The 27,370-nt window shown below is 43.7% G+C and overlaps 1 protein-coding gene across 9 annotated transcripts in view; it reads right to left on the bottom strand.

The window, feature by feature from the left end:
• Positions 1-473: 473 nt before the first annotated feature.
• The window catches only part of LOC116396301 (myosin-10), a 47,307-nt gene continuing 20,410 nt past the window's right edge, over positions 474-27,370 (bottom strand). For 2 of the 9 annotated variants that reach the window (XM_031870808.1, XM_031870809.1), the window contains exons 4-42: positions 24,856-24,883; positions 22,491-22,593; positions 21,564-21,596; positions 18,607-18,699; positions 17,830-17,893; positions 17,658-17,756; positions 17,025-17,168; positions 16,759-16,854; positions 16,026-16,144; positions 15,641-15,793; positions 15,229-15,402; positions 14,932-15,105; positions 12,515-12,629; positions 11,797-11,859; positions 10,932-11,125; positions 10,478-10,599; positions 10,163-10,232; positions 9,832-9,992; positions 9,592-9,700; positions 9,335-9,466; positions 9,006-9,212; positions 8,760-8,897; positions 8,104-8,507; positions 7,164-7,376; positions 6,900-7,044; positions 6,578-6,784; positions 5,833-5,937; positions 5,577-5,729; positions 5,233-5,481; positions 4,862-5,074; positions 4,559-4,771; positions 4,320-4,481; positions 4,110-4,238; positions 3,840-3,928; positions 3,028-3,151; positions 2,699-2,907; positions 2,444-2,552; positions 2,050-2,222; positions 474-1,899 (exon numbers count right to left, since the gene is read on the bottom strand). In XM_031870808.1, the coding sequence (XP_031726668.1) occupies positions 1,746-1,899; positions 2,050-2,222; positions 2,444-2,552; positions 2,699-2,907; positions 3,028-3,151; positions 3,840-3,928; positions 4,110-4,238; positions 4,320-4,481; positions 4,559-4,771; positions 4,862-5,074; positions 5,233-5,481; positions 5,577-5,729; positions 5,833-5,937; positions 6,578-6,784; positions 6,900-7,044; positions 7,164-7,376; positions 8,104-8,507; positions 8,760-8,897; positions 9,006-9,212; positions 9,335-9,466; positions 9,592-9,700; positions 9,832-9,992; positions 10,163-10,232; positions 10,478-10,599; positions 10,932-11,125; positions 11,797-11,859; positions 12,515-12,629; positions 14,932-15,105; positions 15,229-15,402; positions 15,641-15,793; positions 16,026-16,144; positions 16,759-16,854; positions 17,025-17,168; positions 17,658-17,756; positions 17,830-17,893; positions 18,607-18,699; positions 21,564-21,596; positions 22,491-22,593; positions 24,856-24,883 (5,642 nt within the window). In that variant the 3' untranslated portion in view covers positions 474-1,745. Of the gene's footprint in view, positions 1,900-2,049; positions 2,223-2,443; positions 2,553-2,698; positions 2,908-3,027; positions 3,152-3,839; positions 3,929-4,100; positions 4,239-4,319; positions 4,482-4,558; positions 4,772-4,861; positions 5,075-5,232; positions 5,482-5,576; positions 5,730-5,832; positions 5,938-6,577; positions 6,785-6,899; positions 7,045-7,163; positions 7,377-8,103; positions 8,508-8,759; positions 8,898-9,005; positions 9,213-9,334; positions 9,467-9,591; positions 9,701-9,831; positions 9,993-10,162; positions 10,233-10,477; positions 10,600-10,931; positions 11,126-11,796; positions 11,860-12,514; positions 12,630-14,931; positions 15,106-15,228; positions 15,403-15,640; positions 15,794-16,025; positions 16,145-16,758; positions 16,855-17,024; positions 17,169-17,657; positions 17,757-17,829; positions 17,894-18,606; positions 18,700-21,563; positions 21,597-22,490; positions 22,594-24,855; positions 24,884-27,370 lie in introns of those variants that run through there. The other 7 variants (XM_031870813.1, XM_031870814.1, XM_031870810.1 and 4 more) reach the window with 7 other exon arrangements.

Below are 27,370 nucleotides of genomic sequence, written 5' to 3'. Positions count from 1 at the left end.
CAGTATAGCATGTCGAATAAAGTCATATCATAGCATGTCGAAAAATTCATAAAAGTCACAGTATAGCATGTCGAAAAAGTCATTAAAAAGTCATAGTATAGCATGTCGAAAAAGTCATTAAAAAGTCATAGTATAGCATGTCGAATAAAGTCACAGTATAGCATGTCGAAAAAGTCATTAAAAAGTCATAGTATAGCATGTGGAATAAAGTCACAGTATAGCATGTCGAATAAAGTCACAGTATAGCATGTCGAATAAAGTCACAGTATAGCATGTCGAAAGTCATTAAAAAGTGATAGTAGAGCATGTCGAATAAAGTCACAGTAGAGCATGTCGAATAAAGTCACAGTATAGCATGTCGAATAAAGTCACAGTAGAGCACCTGAAACATGACAACCCGAAATGTTGATGGGCATTCAATCAATGTACATGGCATCAAGGACTAATTCAATGAATGGCGGTAGGACTCAGAGTGAATTGGGCTCCATACACTTTAATGCATCATATGGCTCCTAACAACTCAAACTGTACATGTCATGAGAATTAGCGTAGATACAGCTGATCAATGTGCAATACTGAGCATTTTGACTATGAATGGAGTTTATACTGTATACAATAGCAAGAGATATAAATACAGTTGGTGTCTATTGGATAGTTTTTCAATCTTAACTCAAAACGTATAAAAGTTAACAATAAGAAAAGTCATAGCACCCATCTACAAAGAACCCCGCACGGTTTGACATGTCAATCATTGTGGTCACATAGAAACTGTAGCAGGACATAGAAAGAGAGAAGATCAGTTTCCCACTAATAGTTCATTACAAATGCAACTTGTTGAATATTGAAATTAGGCATGGGTCAAAATATATGAACAGTATATGTGGCATAAATGGGTTTTGAGTTTTTAAATGGGTGGGGGGGGGCACAGAAGAAGTCAGCAAGAGAACATGAGCGTGGTCGCTGCTTTCAGCTCTCGCACCAAATAATTACAAGTCAACACAGACCTACTGTCAAACATCATTAGAAAAAACACCGTCAGAGAAGCAACGTATTGCAGCGCTGAGGCGACAACGGCAGCTTACAGTCACATTTCTATATTCATATGCAAGCAAACAATCCTAGCATAGGACTGGAAAAAATACTCTTCAGTTACAGTTCAACTAACACAACTAAACTGACTCATATGACGGGCATACTGTAGATAGATGCAAAAATAGTCAGAAAGTTGTTTGCTTTTATAATAATCTGTTCCTTTCCAATGTGGCAACGCTAAATATTCTAGCCTTTGGAAGCATTTTAAATTACGGTCATATATTTTTCTCTGTACGAGCGGGCCAGCAACTTATGCACATGTGCATTATTTTAAAAGAAAAGCACTTCTATCGGTGATGCAGCTCATCTCCCATTCAGGTTACTGAAGTAGTCTATACTCAATGATGGAAGTTGCTATTATATAATATATCAAGCCCTGCAGCTTGAGAAGGAGGGGTAAGGCAGAGCAGTGCTTCTCACAACTCTAAGTGGGGCGGTAAGGAGAGCGTTGGGGGCCCAACTGCTGGTGCGTGCTAAGGTTTAGGGTCGAGGAGTAAGGTCAGGAATACAGGTAGTTTTCTTTTTGCCTAGATCATGCTGCGTGTGTTTGGCTCATATCTGTATGATTTTGTTTTCTCCAAGTTGGGAAAATCTAAGCATTACTGTTGGGACTGAGAGTCGATGTGTCGAGCAAAGATTCCGGCTTTCTCGTTTTACTCTGGCTGGGGCGCCGGAGTCTCGTTGGCATTGTTGTCGGTGATTTTGTTTTCCAGCTCATCATCAGACAGGAGGTCCAAGGAAGTTCCCTCCACCTGAAGTGGGCGTCTGCCTGGCCGACTGGAGGAGAAGCTGATGGGGCCGCCACGTCTGCAAGGGGGAAGAGGACCGGAGGTCAAGGGAAGGTAACCAAGCAAAAAAGGTTTCCACTTCTCTCCCACAACTTAAATCTGAACTCATTCCCACTCAGGTGTCATGAATAAAGCCCAGTGTTCTAATGCTCATGAATGTTCAGCGTACCTGAGGCGGTTCTTGAGTGTGTGAACCTCGCGGCTCAAACCTTCGCTGGCCTCGGTGGCGTCGTCCAGCTCTCTCTGCAGTTTCCTGCGTGAGGCGTTGGCCCTCGTGGCCTCCTCCTCAGCCTCCTCCAGCTGACGCTTCAGCTGCTTCATGCGAGAGCTAGCCTTTTCAACCTTCACACACAGACACACCAACGAGTAAAAGAAATGTCCCCGATGATGATAAGTGCTTTAATGTAATGCATGTAAATCGAGAAGATGAGAAGGAAAAATACCAGAAACAGTGATTGATCTCTTTGTGGGGCTAAACAATTTTGACGAATGGCGAACTGTGGTAAATTCTTGCAAAACTCTAATTACATCAGTGTAATTAACGTCAACAGCGTCAGACGTACTTGTTCTTTAAACTGGTCGGCATGGCGGCGCTCATCCTCCACTTGCATGCAGATTTCTTTCAGCTTCTTCTCGGTCCTTCTCACAGTCTTGTTGGCGGCTGCTCGCTCCCTTCAGTGGAGAACGAGTGAAGGTTAGAGAAGCAAAGCCAGATTTATCGTTTCAGCTACACATGTGTTTTCATTGATCTCATATTTTAGCCTGATAGTTTTTGAACTGTTAGTATAAAGTAGGACGGCGGTGTATTGAATTCTCACTTGGCCTCCTGCTCCAGCTGTTCCTCCAGCTGTCCTATCTTGGCCTCCAGGGCAGCGATGGAGGCCTTGAATCGGTTCTTCACAGAACCCTCCAGCTCGCCCAGCTTGGCCCGCAGCTCCTTGTTTTGACGCTCCAGTTGCTGGCGAGCGTTTTCGCTCTTTTGGCCGGTGCTGCGCTCGGCACTCAACTCTGTAGTCAGGGTGTCCACCTGAGGCGCAGAGGCAAGGGAACTTCACGTCATTGATCATTTTGCACAGGCTAGTAAAGAATTCTTACGATGTAATATTAGTCCGATGAAAATAGCGATGATCATTGAAGAAGACCTCACCTGCATAGTGGTCTTTCTGAAGCGGTCGTTGAGTAGCTCCATGTTACCCTGCTCCTCTTCCAGCTCCTCCTCCAGTTGAGCAATGCGAGCCTCCAGCCTCCTCTTCTCGTCCATCAGAGCGGACCTGACACACAAAGGTATAGAGTTAAAGACGAAGAGCACTGGGACTCTTTGCTTCCTAGCATGTGGGAGTTTCAAAATATCATTTTATTAGAAGGTTTCTGATTTGGTGAGTTAAATTATTGGTTAAAATCTTTCTTTTAACCCTGAACTATGTCTTCTAAAAGATTATCCTGAGGGCTCAGGAATTGAAAGGTCTAATTTAGGCTGTGGTGCTTTGTAACCTTTTTAATTATTTCCCCTTATTTTCTACTGCAACAAATGTTGTTGTTTACCACTATTGTTATTATGTTTGTTTATTTTCTCTTCATCTAATCACTATCTGTTGAGTGCTTCCCAAGCAGGTTTAGCTTGCTCGGCAACTGGAATCTCACAATGTCAATGAGATCACACGAGACTAAATCTTGTCAGGTTTCAAGTGATGCGTTTGTGTCGGATAAGCCAGAGCACGGACCAATCGGTGTCCTATGAGGAGCTACAGGCAGCTAGGGCCTGATGACACGGACTGTTTGTTCTAAACAACAATGGTGGCTACTAAAGAGGTTGTGATTGGCCAATGGTTCACCTGCCTTTTTCCAAACAGTTTACAATGACGGCTTCTCAGGTGGTTCCGTGTAACAAACCACCAGGTAAGAGCAGATTAAAAGAAAAATAAACCGATACGCATCTGTCGACAGATGAATGTAACTGACTTTCCAGAGGTGCTGTTTGAGATTTCATCTTGCAGCTCATCCCGCTCCTGCTCTGCGTGGCGCCGACCCCTCTCGGATGCTGCCAGATCCTGCAGAAAAAAAGTCAAAGGTTAAACACAAGTACTTCTTTGTGTATCATAATGCCGAGAGTACTTTATCGTGAATATACAGTAAGTACAAAGACCTATCAAACATAAATCAACACCCTCCAACCCTAACTATGCACAGTGGCTACCATGTGACACAACAAACATCTGCACATCACTGTACCTCATGTAGCTGTACAATCTCAGCCTCCAGACTCTTGAGTTTCTTCTCGTTTTCCTTGGATATGGCAAAAATATCATCTCTAGAAGCGCGGGCGTCTTCCAGCTCTCGCTGGTAGTCCTTCATTTGGGCCTGCAGGATGAAACATGTGGCTGAGAATTGCTGCTTAGAATGTGAGTGGTTTGAATGGAGATTCAAACATCAAATCCGCACCTGTAACTTGCGCAACTGTTTGATGGCTTCGTCTCGAGCCTTGTTGGCTCCTTCTATGTGACCCTCTATATCCTTCAAATCCATCTCCAGCTTCTTTTTAGCAGCTACAGCCAAACCCCTCTGCTTCCTCTCGTCCTCCAACTCTGCCTCCATCTCTCGCACCTGATGTGGAGCCAGCACAAGTCATTAGTGTGCTTGGATTCAACTGTTGTTGTGTGATGTTGAGTGTGATCCTGCACCTGCTTGACCAGCGCTCTCTTCTTCTCATCGTTCTGGTCGTCCCGGCCCTGGAGGTCTCTCTCGTACTGGGCTTTCATGGCCTGCATGTTGACCTCCAGACGCAGCTTGGCGTCCTCCGTGCCCTGCAGCTCGTCCTCCAGCTCCTCCAGCTGAGTCTTCATCTCCTCCAGCTGCTGCTCCAGAGTGCGCTTGGACTTCTCAAGCTCGTGGACCTGACGGTGAGGAGATAGAGGATGATCGGTGAGAGTACTGCTCAATTGTCCTTGTAATTTAAACATGCTCTATTGAGCCCTAGCACTCACATTCTTGCCCACGTCGTCCTTGGAGCTCATCAGATCTTCCATTTCAGCACGAAGCTGCTTGTTAACCCTCTCCAGCTCCTCTTTGGCCTCCAGCGCCTCGTCCAGAGCTCTGGTCATGGACAGAGCTTTGGTCTCCTTCTCCCTGGCCTCAGCTTCAGCACGGTCACGCTCCTCGGCGTAACGAGCCGAGATGCTCTTCTCCTCAGCCAGCATCTGCAGAGGAGGAGGACGTCAGAGCGCGGATCAGCATTTTATTTGTGAATTGTAAGGATTAAACTATAGTATTTAAAAATACATCTAAGACAAGCTTCCAAAGTAAGACATACTGTATCTGTAAAACCCAGCAAATATCTCCAACAAAACGCACTCACCTGGTCAAACTTCTTCTGTTTCTTCTCCAGGTTGGAGACGATCTGTCTCTGGTGATCCAGGTCTACAGTTAGATCATCCAGCTCCTGCTGCAGACGGGTCTTTGTCTTCTCCATCTTTTCAAAACCGATGGTCTTCTCTTCCAGTCGCTGGCTGGCCAGCTCAAAGTCCTTCTGCAGTTTCTTCTTGGTCTCTTCCAGGCCGTCTATAGTTCCAACATCGTCCTCCAGCTTCTTCTTGCTCTCTGACAGCTAAAAAAAAATAAACAAATTCATTACTTAGAATAAAAATTCAACAGGAATATTATTTAAACACAGTTTCCTTCAGTGGAGATCACAAGTCCTACCTGAGCCTGTATGGTCAACATCTGTTTCTCTAGATTCTTGCGCGCCTCCTCATCCTCCTCCTGCTGCTCCTGCAGGGCGTTCTTCTCCTCCTCCAGCTGGCGTATGCGACTGCTGAGGTTTAGTTTCTGACGCGTCTCCTCCTGGAGCAGCTCCTAAAAACAAAAAAGTACATTTGTCCGGTTAGTTACACAGAAGAATATAATAGAAATAATACATACACTGTGGATTGATGATTACTGCTCAGAGATCAGTCACCTGTGTGTCCTGCAGCTGACCGTCTATTCCAGCAACATCTTTGGCCATCTTGATGCCCTTCCTTTCTGAATCTTCCAGAATGGCAGACACATTGTCCAACTCAGTCTGGATGGAGAGGTACCACAGTGAAACCAGGTCATCAATGCAAGTCAAAAGTATTCGTAGAAGATTTTAATACCACGTTTTTTTCACATAAATGGTCCAATTAAATAATCATAGACAAACTATATATAATATAGTTTGTCACACCTGCAACTGTAAGAAGTCAACTTTGCATGCAGCTCTTCATTTGAACTGCACCATTAAAGTACCTCAAATAACTGTATAAAGAACAGTTTAGAATGAAATTATTCAAGTATGGAGTAGGGCAAAGATGCAAACACATTTTTGTGTTTTGACGATTGTATTGAGATGAGCATCAAGTGCTGGGAACATGGTTGGCATTGTGCAAGCACTTAGAAATAATGTGTTTGTGGTGCCGTGGTCGCATTCTGTGGGAAAAGCCCTTTGTGCATCTACAAGTGTTCAGACATTTGCTTTCTCCATTGTGATGATTTTATCTTGCTTATATCTTGATCTTAATGACTTTGATCATGTTTTTTTATTGTACAGCACTTTGAAACAGTTTTTGATAGGTGCTATATAAATAAAGTTTTTGTTGTAATTATTATTAATTCTGACAAGCTGATGTTCATTATTAATGACAATAGGGCGGATTCCATTGTATTTCATCAAAAATGTCCACCTGCAGCTTGTGTGCACGTTCGGCCAGCTCTCCCTTGGCCCTCTCTCCCTCAGTGACTCTGGCCATGAACTCCTGCAGCTGAGCCTCCTGTTTCTTCCGCTTGTGTTCGGACTCTGTCTTTGCCTGTTGCAGGCCCTTGACCTCGTTGGCCAGCTCCTTGTTGGCACTCTCCTGGCTCTGCTTGGTCTTCTCCAGGTTGGCCTTGAACTAGACATAATCAAGAACAAACATTAGTGTGGTCAGATGACGAAGTGATGTCACTTTCTCTTTGGTGGATTGTTAGTCCTGTGGTATTAGATTGTGGATTGTGGAAAGGCGTTACCCTCTTGGCCTGTTCCAGCTGTTCAGACAGCTCTTCCAAGGCGGTGCCATGCCTCTGTCGCATCTCCTGGAACTGAGATTCGTGGTTCTTAGTCTCCTCCTCGATTGTCTTCTTCAGCTCCGTAACCTCCTGTTCACGCTTGGTCCTGCAGAGAGTAGGTAAACAGAAAAGTCTAGACTTTCCTGTTGACTTAATAATAATAATAATGATGATGATAATTATATGACAAAATGCCCTACTGTCTATGTTATAAATGTAGAGTACCTTAATTCCTGCTGGGCAGCGGTTGTATCAAGGGTGTCCTCAAGTTCAGTCTTCAGGGCCTCAAGCTCTTCGCTCAAGTCCCTCTTGAGCTTCTCAGCCTTATTCCTGGAGATTTTCTCTGACTCGAGGTCCTCCTGCAGCTCCGACAGCTGGGCCTGCTGCTCCCTCACCTGTTTCAGAGCGTTGTTCTTCTGGCTAACCTCGTCTTCCCCTCTGTTATTCACCAAGAACATGCAACAGATTCTCAGATGGCAGGTGAGCACAATATTGTGACTGTGATGGTATGACATTGGAAAAATAAAACCTGGAAACTCACTGCAGTTTTCCACTAAAATGAGATGCGCCTGAGCTATTTATGTTAGAAAAATTATCTCTTTTAGTTGTTTTGGGGGGTGGATTTTTACATATATGTCAGAAACACCCGATTAATTAGGTGTGTTCAACTTGTTTGTTTATGAAAAACATTTAGTCCAGAGTCAACTCTGTCATTGAGTATAAACTCCACTGGGTGGCAGCAGAGACTGTATACACTGTGTTATATACAGCGGTTGAGGCGTATGGTTTTCTGTGAGGGACTCTCAAAGGACCTTCATGTTGTTGAGACCACCTAATATCAAGGTCTTACATGCACACAAATGATAAGGTCACACATCGCAAACACATTCCAATGCAGTGAGAATCAGTAAATAAATACAGGCAGCTTGTCAACAATAACTAAAAGCTCTTTTACAAGATGATAACATCACTGCTGCACACTCGTCCGGAGTGCCGTCAGTCCAATGAAATGCTGGATATAAAACAGCAGGTGTGACCATTCTGTACAGCTATGCAGCGCTTATCTCAGAGTGACTCACCTCATGAAGCAGAATCTCAATGACTCAACATCAGAACTCTAAACATCCATATTTGGCTCATCTATGGTGGTCCCAGTATCGCCTACCTAGCCAACATCGTCTGCTGCTCATCCTCTTTCTTCCCCAGCAGAACCTTCAGCTCCTCCGTCTGGGCCTGCAGCTCGCCGATCTGGTCCTGGAAGTCGGACGTCTCCCCATCCAGCTTCCTCTTAGCCTTCTCTAGCTCCTGACGGGTCTTCTCCTCCTTCTTCAGTCTCTCTAAATTAGAAAAGAGAGGATGCGATAGTTTCATAAAACACCAAGACACATTAACTCTACAGGTTTTTACTATTCTATGAATTCTGTATTTTACATCGCTCCTTTTACCCTCCAGGTCGACCATCATGATCTCCTGCTTGTTCTTGACCTTGCCCAGGTTCTTGGCCTTTTCTTCCTCTTCGGCTAGCATCGAGGTCATCTCGTTGACTCGGTCGTCCAACAGCTTCTTTTCCTAAAGGAGAGAGAGGCAGGAAGGTTAGCGCACAGCTGGCCTCTCAACTCAGCATCAACATATTGAACATATGATCTGAAACTTTTGCCTGTATCTTACTACCCAGCGCAGAGAAAAGCCTCTTGGAGACTGAGAGACCCTCCATCTCTAATTCAAAATCAACTTTCACATTTTGACACAATATCTCTTTCCATCCAAAACCCTCAGCTTGAATGTAGAGACTTGCAGAACCCCTCTCTCTCTCTCTCTCACCTTGAGAAATTTGGAGTTCTGGTCTTCTAGTAACAAAATGTCCTCTTCAAATTTCTTCAATTTGGCCTCAGTCGTCACTTTCTCCAGCTGCAGCTTCTGCCTGCCAGACTCCTCTTCATCCAACTGTTCTTCCAGGTCCTACGCACACCAGTATTCAATTATAGTAGCAGACATATTTTTGTATTTCCGTCATTTTAAAGAGTGCAAACATTGTTTTTCAGTAACCTGTACGTCAATGGGACACACCTGGATATGGGACTGCATCTTCTTCTTCTCGTTCTGCTGGCTCTGGTTCCTCTCCTCTTCTTCCTCCAGCCGGGACTCCAGGTCATGAAGGATCTCCTCCAGCTCTTGCTTTTTGGAAGCCAGGCGAGCTCTCATCTCCTCAGCCTCTGCGAACAGCTCTGTCTCTGCCTGCAGCTGCTCTGTGAGGATGTTCTTCTCCTCAACTAACTACACATAAAAAAAAGTTTTGAAAAAACGTTTAATTGTGCATCCTAAAGAAATCTATACAGTTTGTTTTAATGTGGTACCAACGTTGCAGTTTATCTTGTATTGCTGCAGTTGTGACTGACCTGCTGGTGTTTCCGCTCCATCTCCACCAGCTCTCCCTCCACCTTGGTCTGCTTCTCTTTCACCTTGACCAGCTCCTCATCCTTAGCCTGCATCTCCTCCTCCTGCCTGGTGACCTGCAGCAGAGGCTTCACCTGCGGGTACAGATGAACACAAGACATTTCAGAGGATGATCTCCACTGACAAATCTGAGATTAGTTACCTCGAGACTCAAAACAAATGGCGTCTGTTGCACAAACACCCGTGACAATGTACAAACCTTGGTGAAGAGTCTCCACCACTGCCAGTGACGAAGCTTCAAGTAGGCAGCGCAGTTCCTCTGGAGAACCTTCAGAGCACTGAGCTGCTGCTGCTTCTTTGCAAAGGCCCTGAAGCATTACAACGAGCGAGGAAGAGAACAAAGACTGAGTGAGACAACAGTAAAACCTCCTTTTTGTGATCAGACACATAGAAATGACTGCATTTCAGTTGCAGACAGCAGCGGTAGAGCGACCCTTACTTGCGTGCCAGGTAACCCCGGCAGACAGACTGGAAGTAAATGATGATGTCGGTGATCTTCAGGTCCCTCTCTTCCTCCAGGTGGGCCAGGACTCCGGCCCTGAAGAAGATCTTACTCTGGCCGATACGGAACAGGTTACCGTCCAGCTCCAGGGCTTTAATCTATCAGAGACAGGGAGACGTTGAAGGGGGAAAGGGCTACTGGAGGTACCTGAAGGATCATAAAAATTATAAATAATAAAGGAGGACCCTTGTTTCAAATGTGAGCCTTGTGACCTGAGGCAGCAGTCGAGATCATTTCATTTGTCCTTAACAGAGACCCGGGTCCTTACCATCCTCTCACAGGCCTGCTTGCCGTCCATGAAGCCCTTGGGAATGGCGTTAGGGGTGAGGATCTCATACCTGGACACAGAGCAGAGAGAACATCAAAGACAAGGGTGACACCGGATCCATTATCTATCTTTTATAAACTGCAAAAGTATTCTGGTATATATAAGCCATGCATCATGTCAGAGGAAGTGGAAAGAAGGAGACATTTGTGACTCTATGAAACACTTTTATACACAATCTCTGTGATATTCTGTTTATCTAATGTTATTTTATCTGTGTTTTATATCATACTAGGTAAGTTGACATTACAACATTACCTCTGTCTGAACTCCTGGAAGACGATGCGGTTGGGGAAGCCCTGTCTGCAGATGCGAATCCCCTCCAGGACACCATTACACCTCAGCTGGTCCAGAACCAGGTGCGGGTCCAGTTTACCAGCCTGGGGAAGAGGGAGAAGAATAAGGAGATGAAGAAGAGGAACATTTTAATGTATGGGTAAAGGTTCTGTATTAATACATTTGAATGGGCTGCATTTTAATTTGAGTTGCAGTAACAAACACTGTCGTGTGTTTGTCCTCTAGCATATATTGCTGTAAACATGATTGTTGAAACAGATCCACAGAATGTATAAATGTGGTCTCAGTAATATATAATGTACTAGAAATTGCATTTGAAACCCAAACTCTAGCCTTGCTAGGTCAACAGATTTAGTGGAGCAGTTTCTCAGTCCAGCAGGCAGTGAGGGGTCCCTGTGACAATCTAAAAACGCACCCTCTTCTCATGGTTGGGGATGATGCAGCGGACAAAGTTGGGGTTGGTGTTCCTCAGTGTGGCCATCAGCTTCGATAACTGCTCCTTGTACAGCTGTCCCACGGTGCGGAACATGCCCTTCTTTGTCTTGTAGGCGGCGCCAAACGCCGTCTCGTTCATACCCGCCACCTGGTCCAGACCCACGATTCTGTCGACTGGTGATGAAAAATGATGTGAAGAGAAACAAGAGAGATAACTGCATTAATGCAGAGATATTGTGATGCGGGTTTTACTGATAAATGCGCGTCGTGCTATTGACATGAATGTAGAAAAGAGAAAAGCCAATGACTTGTAAGTCTTTTATCTAAATCCAATGTGGATATTCATCAGGAGATGTTGCCAATAAAGGATGAAGTCTTCAACTGAGCAGGATTTGCTCTTTTCTTATGTTGTGATAAAGCATGAAGACAGACGATGGCGTCAAATTCATTTGGACACTATCTCTTTCCATCTGCTGTTAGCTCTGACGCACATGCTCCGAGTTAAGCCTGTTGAATGCACAAAAGATTGAATAGTTACTGGGATCCTTTTTAATATAACTTTATCAGTGGATCGGTGGACTGCTATTGACGGCAGCTTTGCATAGACTAAATATCTATTTAGCGGATAGAGGATAATTTTTTTTTAAATTTTTATAATGACAGCCACCAGCACTCGCGAAAGAATGAAATGTCTTAAGTGTCAGAAGTTTTTATAGCCATGCAAAGCCAGAGAGGACTTTTTAGAGGGGTGCACAGTGCAGCCAGGACAGGACAGGGGAACCAATGATCCCTCCAGTGCCAAGGATGAGGAGAAGCCAGTGGGTTAAAGTGTTACTATCATTCACCTGGAGCTTCATGGAGCCCAGACACATTGTCATAGAAAGAGGCTCTCTGAAACGTCTGAATGTCTACAGCGACAGAGACACGGACAGAGGAAGAAGACGGGAGAGTGAGAGAGAAATAAAGTGGGCAGGCCAGCTCTTACACCCATCACTCACACACCCACAGACATACAACCCTTCACAAGCATTAATTAGCTTTAAAAAGAAGAGGACTGAAGAGTATATGTCAGTTCATGCACTGTAATAATACAGAACATGTATATTAACAAAGCCAGTGTTGGGTTACCACAGCTGAACATTTATGAGGAGAAAGATTAGTCCAGAGTCCAAAAATAACAAATGTCAAATAAAAACAATGACTACGAAGGCTAACTGAAATATTAACAGTGCACTCACTGGGGGAGGAAAAACAGGATTAGCAATAAATCCGACATTCAGCCCTGAGAGATGAATGTTGTTACACTTCATGTTTTTGCTGGCAAAACTCCTCCCACATAAGAGAAAGCATCAATCTCACTGCTGAAAGAAACTGACAGGAAGAGTGAGAGAACGGAGAATATATTTCCCTTCTTTTTGTGCCCATCATTCTGGACGGATGACTGATAAAATGCATGTTTATCTAGAATTCATACTACAGATTAAATAGTTTATCAACCTACGTTTGTACAGTTAAAAGCTCAAAGACCTCCTTGACACCAAAAAGAAACACTAAGAGACTCACCGTCCTTCCAGAGCTCAGCCACAAACTTGTCAGTTGACTGGTGCAGCAGCGTGGCCACGTTGTCATTCAGGGGATCCATGTTCTTCATAAGCCATTCATCAGCTTTATAGTCCACCTGAAGAAACACAGCGACAACAACACAACGTTCTTACTGTGTGTTCGTTGCAAATCTCAAACACAGAAGAAAGAAATCATGTCTATTCATCCGACTATAGAGCAAGAAATCTCTGTCTGTCTCTCCTTCGCATATCTTGAGAAGCGCTCTTCTTTACACGCATAACGTCACCATCGAACTCTTCTTCACTTCCCTAGAGTCGAGGAGCGCCAGCGCATCGCCTATAAAAGACAGCGCTACTCTGCCATTGCAACTTCAATCAAAAGTACAAATAATACCGCACAGTGAAAGTCTTGCATTTGAATGTTTACGTCAAGTGAAGAGTGAGAGAGAGAGCTTTCAGTTCCTATATGATGAGGATAGTTTGATGAATAATAATCATTTCAATTGTTGTATTTTGTGAGTCAATTCTGAATCTGCAAAATAACCAGTAACACGTCTCTGTCAAGTAAACGTAGTACTACAAAGTTTTCCTCCGAAGTAGAAGTACACAGTAGGCTGTACAGTTGAGTTGCATATTTCTAAGTGCTTTGAGGGCATTTTATTTCGGGGTACAATAAGTTAGAATATTAACATAATGCAATACTTGTAATATCTAAACATCATAATCAATCTATAGGGTGAAGTTGAAGCATGAAGAAGTTGTTTGTATGAGCGGTGTATAAGCTGCAAGCATTAACACCAACACAGGTCAAGCATGTGGCCCGTTCTGAACAGACATGTTTTTGAAAGAGCGCTGCACTAGCTATAACAAATGATTAAAACAATAGAATTACCTACACCTGAAACAGGCTACAATGTAATTCTTCTCAACATACCAATAACGACCACAAACATCTGTTATTATTTGGTTGCACAAGGTTTAGCGCCCCAACAGCAAAAAATAGCAAAGCAACTCAACATCAAATGAGATTTCCTTCATGACCGTTGATATACGTCATCCACTTCTTTCCCTTCATTACTGTTGCACCCCAGTGATAATAGTGTAAAAGAATGAAATGCTGTTGCTTCACCTGTCTGCAGCGGTCTGTGCAGGATGTCTTAACGGACAGCTAGGTCTGACAGTGTTTCTAAACACCACATGTGTGTTTTATCTCACAGGCAGCACCAGATGTGCTGTATGCGCTGACGTGGGGCAATAATAGATACAACGATGGTAGAAAAGTGACGGACAATAGTGATATTAATAGCAATCATTGTTGGGTTATACCTCAACTGCATATCTAATTGCACTTGGGGTAAAAAAACAACAACTTTATATTATTTGCATGTTATATATATTTGACTGACAGCACAGTGAGGTCTAACTGGACCATAGAGTGTTGATGGGATTAGTCTCTGTAACACGATGATGACTTTTACTTGGATGTGTTCCTCAAACGTCTAACGTACTACGAGGAGAGCAGAACATAATAAGAAATAATTGACACGGTCGGCAACCTGAGATGAGGAATGTAAAAATTCCATGTGGGTTTCATCCAAATCCGGGAAAAAGCAAACTCACTGTGTTTGCACTTATTTTCCTCTTCGGTACCACTTTGTCATGCAGGGTTTATTTGACGAAGTTCAAATTTAATGTTGGTTCCAGTATCGAATACTGGATGTTTGACATCGGGCTGAATCTGAGACTTTCACATGTTTGTCAGGGCAAGGCTCAGGTCCAAGACTGATGTTTGGATACAACGGACTGATGCTCTTCACTGTGTTCACACACACACACACACACACACACACACAAAAGACAGGAAGAAGAGACAGGTAGACCGAATCAAACCACCACTCTAGGGATGATATCAGCTTTCGTGCTGCGACTGACTTTCGTGCTGCGACTGTCCTCTCTGGAATGTTGTGGAGTATCGTTTTCTCTTTACAGATGGCAGACCACCACCACAGAGGTGAAAGTTGAAAAAAAAAAAAACTTCACGTTACGTAATCACCAGGCACCAAAGACTCAATAGCACACCAATGTGAACCAGATGTGAGTTTCCTACAGCAGCAGTACGACAACTGGGCTTTTGTTTTCAGGCAATGACCGGCTTAACTGTGCCTTCAAGGGAGCTAAATCTGTGCCTCCGAGAAAGGCTTTAAAACGGGCCAGAAACACAGCTGTTGCATAAGGAAAAAACATGGATGAATCTGAGGCTATAGAGAGGACATGAATAGTGTTTGTTTCTAAAATGTCCGTTTGTTAGGAGCTCCATTTTAAGAGTAGTAGCATACTTAAGGTAGAAGGTCCAACAAGCTACCGTTCCCAAGAGAGCAGTCAGAATGCAACACACCGTAATGGGCCTGAAATACATACCTTTCCTGCGTAGTGAATGACGCAGAAGTCAGCTTTGTCCTTGAGCTGTCGGGGCTTCTGAAACTTGGTGTGTGTGCCCTGCTCCTGCAGCACCTTGTCTATGAAGGTCTTGTCGGTTGCCTTAGGAAACCAGCACTCCTCATCCAGCAGAGCGAGGATACCAGGCGGGTTGGTCTGAGGAGAAAGGGAATCGTTTCACACACGCATTCCATAGGCAGACACACTCAAGGTCACACACACACACACACACACACACACACACACACACACACACACACAGATGAGGGAAACACTGACCGGCCTCTCAATGAGGTCGATGCAGGGCTGCAGATCCAGGCCGAAGTCGATGAAGCTCCACTCGATGCCCTCCCTCTGGTACTCCTCCTGCTCCAGGATGAACATGGTGTGGTTGAAGAGCTGCTGCAGCTTCTCGTTGGTGTAGTTGATGCACAGCTGCTCAAACGAGTTCAGCTGGAAGGAAGCGTAAAGCAGAAGTTTGTTAGTTGTGGTGACATGTTTTCTTGTTGCTGATTTTGAAAATGTCTTCTTCAGATGGTCTTAACGTGACTTGATTAAAGTTATACAAAATCCAATTGATCAGATAACCTAGATCACTGGGTTCTGTTTTATCTACATTTAAAGAAACAAAACTTCAATATCCAGAAGGTAGTTTGAGTTGTGTTGGTGTTAAAAACATCACAATCAGCACCTCAAAGATTTCAAAGCCAGCGATATCCAGGATGCCGATGAAAGATGCGCCCTGGCGTTTGGTCCGGTCCAGGGCCTTGTTGATGCGGTGGACCAGCCAGCGGAACAGACGCTCATATGTTGCCTTGGCCAGGGCTTCAACAGCAAAGTCAGCCTGAGGAAACAACCAGAGTGAGTAACCATAGAGGACTTAGAACCCTAAATAATACATGGCCCACTGAGCCATGAGCGGAACTATCCCTATATAAACTTTGTGTTGCTGTTATAAGTTTGAGTGTTGTTGATTTATCGTGTGCAAAAGTGAGGTGTCCTGCAAACAGAAAGATATCAAAGCAAAGATATGAAGAAACGTGGAATAGAAACAATAGAGTCAAATGGCGCCTTACCTGCTCTTTGGTCTGTGCCTTCTGTACGTAGTCTCGTCCCACTTTGATCCTCGGGGTGAGGATGGCTCTGGTGAACTCCATAACATTCATTCCAAGCAGGTGACAGAGCTTCTGCGCCACTGGGAGTGCAAGGAAGCAGAAGGCATGTCACACATTGCTCGATATGAATTTCAGATTTCATACAAAAACATGCTTTTTTTTACTATAAAAATGATGAAAGCAACAGAACAAAATCTAATTCTGCATCTCCTGGCTGGGTTGAGACAACGTAATGAGTCAGGGTTTGAGTTTTAGAGAGCTTTTATGGAACTATGATCAGTATGTTTAATGGATCTGACCCTATAACAGCAGACAGCAGAATAAAACTAAGCATTTTATATATTCATTAGACTTTCTTCTTTCTTGCACTGAAAGGAATGTGAATATTTGTATAGTCATGAACAGTCTGTGTATGGACTGCAGGAACATCTGATGCTGATCCAAACCAATATAAGGAGACACACAATCTAACTTTAGTGTTATCATGGTCCTAATAATGTATGCGCTCACAGTGAATGAGTATATTGTGTATATATATATATACATGGAAATGACTCTTCAGCTTCCACCACAACAGGTGGTGGAAAACACACATTCATCTCATTTTCTGGATTTGTGAATCATGACTGACTCGAGCGAGGAAGTGTGTGTGTGTGTGTACGCGTTTTACTTTGACTGGGTGTTGGACGTTTACCTGTGTTCTCAGGCATGGAGGCCTGATCAGTGTTCCTCTCTTTCTTAAAGACAATGTTGCCAAACTGCAGCACTGCAGAGACCACCTTCAACATGCCTGGCAAGGACAAGATAACATTTCAGCGATCCCCAGAGGAGGGAGGGAGGGGAGGAGGGAGGGAGGGGAGGGAGGGGGGGGGGGGATTAGGTAATGGCACAGTAAGAGAGGAAACAAACGAATGAAATTATAGATAGCGGTTCAGGGCACATCTGGAAACTTCTACTCACAGACAATCTCGTCATGGGAGAAGCTCATGATGTGCATGGCATCCAGAGTCTCCTGGAAGTTATCCTTGTCCTGCTGGCCAGGGATGGTAACGTTACCATTTGACAAGAAACGATAGTTGTTAAAGTCTTCGAGGAGCAGGTCCGCTGCAGAAGGAAAAAGATGATTGTCAAGTTATTTAATCAGTATGCTCTTATTCATGCTGATATATTTGGATACTTTCTGTTTGTAGAGTGTATTAAGACCATGATGCATGTGGATTTACCCTCACAAGTAATTCAAATTGTTTGACGGACAAAGACATTAAAGTATGTGTTACATTTGCATCCAATGTTCAATATAGACAAGTCGGTCTAGACTCAAAATGAGTGCGGGAGAGATCAAGTGACCTTCTAAATCCACTAAGACCAAGACAAATATGCCGTCTAAACATGTTCTGCATCATGAAACAATGTACTAACAAGCTAAATTAAAAGTTAACAAGGGAAAAAGATTAGTTGGCCGGTGCTAATTCAAACCAGCTTCCTTTAAAACGCTCCTTTTCTCGCCTGAGGCAAACTGGCACAAACAGGAAAGCTGGCTGTCACTGCTCGGGTGCTTTTGTTTATCCTGATTGCTCTGCACACAGCACTCACTTCGGAGATGCTCCCCTGCCCCTGCCAGCAGGCGGTAGAAAATGTGGAAGGTCCTCTCATCTTTGGCCTGTCTGATGGCTCTCGACTTCTCCAGGAGGTCTGAGGGCAAAGGTTAAGGACTGACCAGGAAATTACAGCATAAAACAACAGCCGGTCTCAGTAATGAGGATACAAGTTTCAATATTAGCCCCAACGATGTAGCCTGTGACGTCAAAGTTGATTCTGATGAACTTGCCCTGCAGAAAACAAGATGCATGTTTATGTTTAAAAAAAACCTTGTTGAACTTGCTAAAACTTCACAGGTTCATTTGAAAAAAAGTCTGTGATGTCAGCACGTTGCATGTTAAATATCACTTTGTGGATTCACGCAGACGACAGAGACACAGTGAGAACAAAATGCCACAGGTTAACAGGTCAGAGAGAATGTCAGGCATGTCTGTGGTTTCCTGAAGGTGAACGTGTGGATGTGAGTGTGTGTGAGTGTGTGTGAGTATGTGTCTACTGGTCTTCATTGCTTCTCATCTGAGACAGCGTGTGATTAATTCAAGACTGAACACCATGGTGGTTAACTCTTTGCCACATGTTAACTTAGTCATTCAAAATAAAATGCTTAGAGCGACAATTTTCAGAAATAACATTAAAATACGTAATTTTTCAAATATTAGATTTTCAGGAAATGATTGTATCAGAGAACCAGGAAGTATTAAAAAAATAAAACCTTTTTTTGAACAGTTCAAAGTTATATCTTTTAAATAAAAAGCCCCAAAATAAATATTTGCAGAACGGCATTGAATGACATGAAGCAGGAGGCTTTGGGTTTTAATTATTTACATTTCTATAAGTGCACTGATAGACAACCTGGAGTTAACATAAATCTGTTTCCCTTCAGGTTACTATCTGATTGGTTGAATCAAACAAATGATCATTTAAACATAAACGGTGAACTCACAAAGCGGGATGAGTTGTCATTCTTCACTGTCTTGGCATTGCCAAAAGACTCCAGGATGGGGTTGGCTTGCAGGAGCTGGCGTTCCAACTCCCCCTGTGGAGAAAGACAGAGAGGTAAGAAGCAAACTAGCTGTCAAACATTTCTTATGTCTGGCACCACGTAATTCATCTGTATCTCTGTTAATCACATGCCTCTGTCTACCAAAACACACACACACAAGCTGGTCAAGCTCGAATACTTCGAAAAAGAGCAACAAGAGAAAAATGTAGCCACGTTAATATGCTAAACCAATCTTTCAGACAGTCAGCAATTTATCATGGCTCTGTTGGCTCTACTTTGGTCAACTGCAGCACGATGTGATTTTTGTCAGGAGGACTCGACAAGTTTCGTGGGCCAAGATTACCAAACAGTTTGACGGAACTCAAAGTGTGTGGTCGGCAACACAGCGAGTGAGTTTCCACATATGCCCAACAGTTGTGGTTAGTTTGGATTGATTAGTGAGAGCCTTCGGCCGTTCTGCACATTCCTCTGGTTATGATGATATACCCCTATATACTGTATATACGTACCACCGTGGCGGTAAAAATGGCTTCCTCCCAAATCTCAAAACCTGGCTAGATAGGCGGTTGGGACATTCCCTACAGCCCCAAAAACCTCAACATGCCCTCCACATGACGCAATCTCTCCTATCCGGGCCAGTGGCAGTACAGAAATAGCCCCTACAGCACATCAGAGCCTGCCTTGAACTGACTCCAGGATGAACCACTGGACTCTGACTGCCCAGGGGGGAACACAGTGTGCTGGCTGGTGTTGTAGACCAGCCAGAAACAGCCATTGAAAGAAACACTGGACTACAGTGAATTTTTTGGCCTGCAGCAGAGATAGAGTGCCAGTAATGGTCTTGTACTTGGACTTGTGTTGCGCTTTTCTAGTTTTCTGACTGACAAGAATCTACTCTGCTAGAGGTTTACATCCAAAGTTTAAATCTCTCGGGGCAGACGTGGACAATACGGTCCTTAATACAACATTTTGACATATTTATGAAGCCTCCTATATCTGTCTCAACGTGTTGATACCTGAGTAAGGAGTAACTATCCTCCTCATCATTCTTTTCCTTAATCTTTCAGACTGTGAACGCCATAAAACAACACAGAATAAACAGGCGTTTCCATTTGTCTTTCTCACTGAGAGAAATATGAAAGTCTGGTCGCCTCTGGTCTGCTTTACCTCCTCTCCACTACTTCATCTCCCCCCCTTTTCACCCCCTTTCAGACCTCTCTCCTCCACCTTATGGTTCTACATTCCTCTGGCCTCTGCTCAGAGGAAGCCGTAATGCAACGCAGAAGGAAAGCAGCATTAAGGTCAGTGAGGATGTGTACTCTGGCAGGGGGAGCACCGAGGCCGCCCCCCCCCCCAGAGTTAAAGCTACTGAAACACGGCACATTAAACTAGCATTCACCCGAATTGTCTGCGCTCAAAGCTGCAGGTTAGAGGTTGCAGCTATGACTCTGCTTCTAAAGATATTAGATTTTAAAGAGGACACAGAAACATCAGGTATTGGTTTAGGGGAAAAGGAAAAATATCTACCGGATAAATCACGCTGAGAATAGGTGAGCCAGGAAATATAAATCTTTGTAGCGAGCGTGAGAGACAAAAGATGGAGTTGGGGGAATTTTTTTTCTCATTTGTGTTACTTCTGGGAAACATTGTGGAATAAAATCTGAAGATCCAGGTGAGGCTAGAGCATCCACATAGAAACATCCCCTGTGTTCGGTTATTGTCTGGGCAGCAAAAGCCACATGTGGATTGAAGGATAGTGTTGGTTACTGGAATAATATTATCACAGCTATCAAGGCTATAGAAACCACCACTGCAGTATTAACTTGAATGCTGTTCAAACTACACACATGCATCTAGAGTACATCACCAATGGGACACATGCATGAATAGATGAAACATTTGATTAACTGCCGTCATGTTACATCATTGATATTTTCATTTCATCACTGAAATGTAAAAGATGAAGCTCGGCATTAAACATTTGAGGAGAGATGTTTAGTGTGGCTGCGGTCTGATTTCACCTTTTATATGTATGTTGTTGTCCAATCAGTGTTGATGGTAAACGCGGTCGATTGAAGCAATAAGTTCCTCGGTTCGTGTCATATTGATCCCGATAGCTGAGTTCGCAGCTGCAAAATTCGTTGTTCTTCCGGCGTCCAGTGACGTAGATGAATGCAAGATAGAACTACAGGCTGCCATTTCAGCTTGGATGTATAATGCGCTGCCGTTGACAATGTGGAAAATAAAAGTTGTTGCAGTCGTGGTTCACGCTGGTTCGGACTACAGAGCCTCCGTGTTCTTGATTTATTACCTAAGGAAATAAAGGCGCATCTTATAAACCTCTGCCACACTATGTTTTTTGCTGTCCGTCGTGCATCCTGGTGCATTGAGGCCCCGCAAGGCTCCGCAAAGAGAACTCAGCTTTCTCGGCACGCCCTGAGGAATTTATTGCTTCAATGGACTACATTTACCATCAACACTGATTGGCCGTCCATACGAAAGGTGGTGAATTGTCCCTTTTAATGCTCGAAAAGCACTTAATGTAAACGGTGTAAAGAAATGGTGTGGCCTATTCTTTTGAATTTGACTGACATGTGTTCCTCATAAAACATCTGGATTTCCAGCTGTCCTAATAAACCCAAACCAACTGATAAAACAAAGTGTTTTAGGATCATGAGCCTGCTGGTTTAATGGCAGATTCAGCAGGGCTTCAAATTAATCATGTGAGAAGACTGAGCCAGCACAAACAAATACCTCATGAAGACGGAAGCTTAGATTAGTCTGTCAACATCATTATGGAAGTGGCCGAGACTGAGAGAGAAGGGCATGCACATACACTCAAAACACCAAAAAAACGGACCACACACTCTTTTTAAAGAAGCGGGAGATACACTTGCCTGGAGCTTGAATGCTTTGGGAGATTCGGGCTGCTTGTTAAGGATAAACAAATGCACGTGTTAAAACCTGAAGCACTCATGTCAGACACAAGCCACAGGAAACGGTACACACTTGGCCCCGCGTTGGGTAACCTCTCGCAGAATGGCATTGGATGACACGAAGCAGGAGGAGTGACCAGTCAGGCTACATTCAAATCTATTAGGTTAACTGCAGATTAATACACAACTTGTTGTCAGATATCAATACGAAGCTATGCACTTTGATTCTGACCAGAACACAGTAACATTACAATTCATTAATTAAATGGTTTGACATTTTGGGAAATAAACTTATGTACGGTAAATAAAAAGCTACAGCCAGCAGCCGGTTAGCTTAGTTAGCTTAGCACTAGAAACTGAGGGGGTGTCAGCTGGACTATTTCTTGGCTCTGACCAGCAGAAATTCCAGGAAGTTACTGGACCCGAGTAACAGTTTTCTGTACTGATTAAACAAATGACATCTAAAATGTTTATTACTGAGCTTTGGAGATGCTGCTGGGTGGATTTTGTTACCGTTTCTAAGCTCGCAGTCTCTCTGCTACGCTAACCTGATCGGCTGCAGCATTATATTTAACAGGCACATATGAGAGTGGTATTGATCTGATTGCTATTGTCTGCCGTTAACTCTCTGCTAAAAAGTGAATACAAACTATTCCTTTAAATTACAATAATGATGTGCAGAGGCACTTCACAAATACCAACAAGGTCTTTCCGTTCTTAATCTAAGAGGTGAGGAGATGGACTGTCAGCAAGGATAATTCAAATATGATGAAGAGGAGAGGAGAGGAGAGGAAAGGAGAAGAGAGGAGAAGAGAGGAGAAGAGAGGAGAGGAGGCCCATGCTTGGCCAAGGATAGAGTAGGAGAAGTGTAGGCAGTGGGGCTCTCACAGGAATGTTGTGGTCTTTGCGTCCTTTGTGTGAGGAGGCAACGTGGGCCAGGTACTGGATGACCTTCTTGGTGTTCTCGGTCTTGCCTGCTCCTGATTCACCTCTGAAAACAAAAAAAGGAGAGACGGCATGAATATACACATGGACAGACAGAGGGAGCAAAAGTGTGAGGGAATAAAGAGTGAGTGAGCGAAAAGAGACACACTTTGTTTTCACTTTAGTTTCACTTCTAACAAATAATGACGTCACTATTAGTTAGCAATCATGACTGACGGGCGATTCGTTGTGAGGCATAGCAGCCAAGACAGACAAACCACCGTAAAACCTTGACCAAAATAACTCGTCATTATGGCGGACAAACCTTGAAGGAAAGAGAAATGGAAGAGAGGTATTGAGAGCGGACGGCCATCAGGCTGTGTTGTTGTTTTCTAAACCCATCCATTCGTCTGTCAGCCGGTTTTACTGGAGAACCTTGTGGTTTGGTGGGCTAGTCTCCAAAGTTTCCGGGCTCTGCTTTTGGGCCGTCTCTAATGATAGCTGTTGTTCAGGCAGAGCCATCCACAGCTCCCGCAGTCGGGTCCCAGAGCCCAAAAAAATAAATTAAAAAAAACTGGGCCAACCTCGAAACCAGGCCAGCAACACTACATCCATCTTCATACCGGTGGCTTTAGTGTAGCTGGCTATTAGCTCTCGGACCACTGCAGTTTTAGCTGCCGCGATAGAATTCGATGGGCGAGTCCTCAAAGCACATGATGCAGACATAGCATATCTAGGTCAAGTGAGTTACACATCCCAGTTTGGCTTGACGTCTTCATAGTTTCATAGTGTCGGAATATTTCTCATAGAAATAACCATTCGCTGACATTCACTTTTCTTATGGAAAAGATGTGAACATGGGAGGTTACGGGGTCACTTGTGGCCCCTCCCTTTATGAATACTCCTGCCTCACATGTTCTGTTGATGACCCTCTCACAACTCTCATACGTCAGAGAGTCAACAGTCAATTCTTAAGTGAGAGATTCTACATGTTTCGGTCTCATAAGACGCTCCCCGTTTGGTTAATTTTGGATAAAGAATATAGACATAGTGGTGTGTTGATGAGCTGGGAGTTGCATATTTTTACCGCTTACAACAGCGATTTTATTCACCCTCAAATCTTGCGCATGACAGAGGATACTCAGCACAGGTTCATCCTATGTTTGGTAATTCATACACGATGTCATAACTGTAGGACCAGTAAGTAGGAGCTGACTATTCAAATGAGACATGGGTCTGCAGATGTTATTCTGAGCACATTACTGCTAAACCACGTAACTACACGAGACCTTCTGTAATTCTAAGCCATGCTAAATATGCTTGTGGTATTATAACTGAATAAAAAGAGTTTGTCGCAAAGTTCTTTTTCATTCTAAGACGAAGCAGAGTCAGACCTGTGCAAAGCTTTTCCTTGGAGGAAGAGTAGCATCTGATACAGTATTTTGAGACCGTGTGATGGTACGTCTCTTCAATCAAACAGAGGTAAAGGCAAAAGAACAATAGGCAAAGATGAGATTACATCAAAGTGTATTGATCTAAAGAGGGAAATTAAGCATTAAAGCAGCACAAGACTGAGTGGGTCCATTTCAAGCACTGGGTCTTCTCTGTTGCCGTTTCAATACATTTCACACACTTCCAACTGATATCTTCTGCACTGAACTCAATGTAGATGTCTTTACAGACATGAAGCTCTAAACTGGTTGACCACACTACTTATTAAAGTGGGGTAACACTGCTAAAATGGCTCCACGGTCACCAACAGGGGGGGTGTGTTTTTTTTTTTTTAGAATCTAGGACAGATTATGCAACAGCGCTCGCCTGTTCATTGGCAGCGCCAACTCAAGCCACATTGAAAGAGTGTGGCACTCAATTACTCTCTGCCAAAGACGATGAAGGCACGGCACCAAACCGCACTCATAACTCCCTCTGCATTGAGTAGAGATGCTGCACAACCCGTCATCCGCAAAGAGCTATTTGAAACCAGTCTTTAAATAAAACAGCAGGACGATGGGAGCTGGCCAACTGACTCAGGGTGAGAGAAACAAGAAGGGAAGAAAGGAAGACAAAACAACCAGGAAACCATGTAATCCAGAGGTGGTGATCCTGGGACGTGCAATCATTGTCGGCACTGTAAGTGTCTTTATAGAACGTAACCCTGTTGAGGCGCAGCTGTATAATCTTCATCTTGGGACAGTTTCATTTTCCAGCCCATTGAGCTGCTTTATCACCAGAACCACTTAAAGGAACGGATCGTCTGCCCTAACAGAGAAGCGACCTCAGGAGAGGAGAGCCGGACAAGTAATAGAAAGTTGAGAGCTGCAGTACTTACGTGCAAAGGATGGATTGGTCCTCACGATCTGTTCAGAGAAAAGAGAGAAACACAGTCAGCATCTTTCCGTCCTCTCTCCGGGTTTACCCTTCGTGACAACTAGGATCATTACAAAGACTGTATTTGGTCAAAACGTTGGACTATAACACACTCAAATGCAATGCATCATATCCAGTTCATTTTCTTGGTACAGGGCACAGCATCAACATTAAAAAGCAGGAGCTACAGCATGCTGGGTAACACTAAATAAACACAACTGATACCGTTTTTTCCCCCGAAAAATAATTGGAAATACTTAAATATTCCTCCAAAGACACCAGAGTCACATTAATCCAGTGTGGCCATTAAATAGCCAACAGCTCATTCCTCAGCCTCCTTCAGCTAGACTGCCACGCTGCGTTACGGCCATAAAGTGACACCCAGACCAGTAACCGAAGCTCTGACACCTTTCAACACAAGAGCAATTCAGACTGAAGTCCAGATGACAGGATTAGTTATGCCCACTGAAGTGTGTGACCTCTCAACTTTGAAGGTCCTGCTGCGCACTACAAAGAACTACAAAGAACTACAAAGACCAGAACCCTGAGGGAACTGGCCCGTTTATCAGCTAACAGAAACTGTTACAATCAGAGCATGTCCTAATTTAACAGACCTACTGGTAAAATGTTGTAGATGTTTGTGACACACGTCTTTCATATTTAGAGAGGATGAGTTAGGTCTGTGAATATGGCAACTTTTACTTCCCCAAATGATCAGACAAAATGTTTTACGGTCCTGTAGAGCAGTGGGGTTTCTTGTCTAGTGTAACCCCATATCTCATGTATCCATTACTTTCAGGTAACTGTTTTAATTTAACTGAACTGGTTGAATTTAGTTCAATTAGTTGAGCTTAAACAAGTACAAGTGCAAGAAGTACCCCGTTACCCCTGGTCGTAAAAATCAAAAGGTCAACAAGCATAGTTTACCTCATGAGATAATGTATTTAATGAACCACAAACAAACCCTAAAATGTCCGTTTAATAAATAAATTATGTAAATTCTCAACATAACATTTGAATTTCCTGAAAAAGACAAATGTGGGAACACCTCCACATTCCTAAACCCAATGAAACTGATGTTACACTGTGTCTGTGTTAAATGTTGTTCAAAACGTCCCCTATGAAGCTCTCTTTGAGCTCTTCCTCCATCATTTCTGAATAAAGCCAGTTCAGCGAAGCCCATGATTATCCAGAACCCTCTAATGAATAATATAAGTGCTCACTTCAACAGCCACCCACTGTGGGGATGAAGCGTTCAGCTGTGGGCTTTGACACAGAATAACACATTTGTCTCCTATAGCCCATTAACTCGCACCTTGTTGATGTGGGTCAGTTTTCACAGATGGTCTGTAAGGTGTTATCTTTCAACAAAGAAATGACCTTTTGTTTCGTGCACTTGTGAACCTCCCTCGGGTGACAAAAGCTGGCGACAAATGAGTTTGGCTGTGTGTGTGTGTGTGTGAGTGCATCTGGAGTCTGAGAGTCTATTTTTCTCATAAAAAGATGATGACGGCAGACAGGCTCACACGCAAATATGCAGAAACAAAACAAATGTATCCTCACTTATGCTGGACGAGAGTTACTGCAATAATGGGAATGATGAATGAGCTGCTCACTTTTGCAGGCCTCATCTCCCCTGATGCCGAGGCAGCCTTTGAATCACAGGTCAGAGTTTGATTATCCCGTCTGTCTCTCTCACAGCCACATAAACCTGAAGCTTATCAGATGCACCTAATGTAAGACCTTACACCTCCAGCCTCACTGGACTGAGGCCCGCAGCGCTGCATGACGTCATGAGTATGAAACCCAAATACACACAGACTAAACAGCCTCTGAGCAACATCAATTCAGCTTCACGCTATTAAAGAGAGAACCAGTTTGCATATGTGACCTCATGCTTCTAAAATTAGCTCTTGACTGCAATCTGCAACAAATAGAGAACAAAAAAAATCTGTAACAAATTGGGATTTTGTTATTCAAAGCGGCACTCTGGACCTTTTCGAGGCAGCCCAAATACACATAGTTACCTCATGTGTTGTTCTGGTGCCTTAATAAACACCATGTGACCGATGAGTCTTTCCTATAAAAAAAAGCAATAATAATCCTCTGGTGTGCATGCTCCGTCTCTCTGGCAACAGCAGCAGTCATTTGTTTGGAGTCGTGTCGGCATGAGCAGTAATTGATGCCATGGCTCTACAGGCAAAAACTACAACAAAAGAAATGTGTCACTGTAGTACAGCCTCTTACATATGTTAAGTTATATGTGTGTGGGCCTAACTAACTATGAAGAAACCTGTAGTCAGTGTGGGAGATAAGATGACCTAAATAAAGAAACAGATGAAAAGTATTAAAGTGAGGTTGGGACGTGTTTGACTGTGAGAGCAAGTGTACAGAGTCCTAGCTGATTGGAAGGGAATGGCAAACAGGGTCCACACACACACACACACACACACACACACACACACACACACACACAC

Source organism: Anarrhichthys ocellatus, unplaced genomic scaffold, assembly GCF_004355925.1.
Source record: "Anarrhichthys ocellatus isolate YVR2014 unplaced genomic scaffold, GSC_Weel_1.0 scaffold55, whole genome shotgun sequence".
NCBI lineage: Eukaryota > Metazoa > Chordata > Actinopteri > Perciformes > Anarhichadidae > Anarrhichthys > Anarrhichthys ocellatus.
Note: the sequence above shows the minus strand (reverse complement) of the source record. Positions and strands in the feature narration are given on the sequence as shown.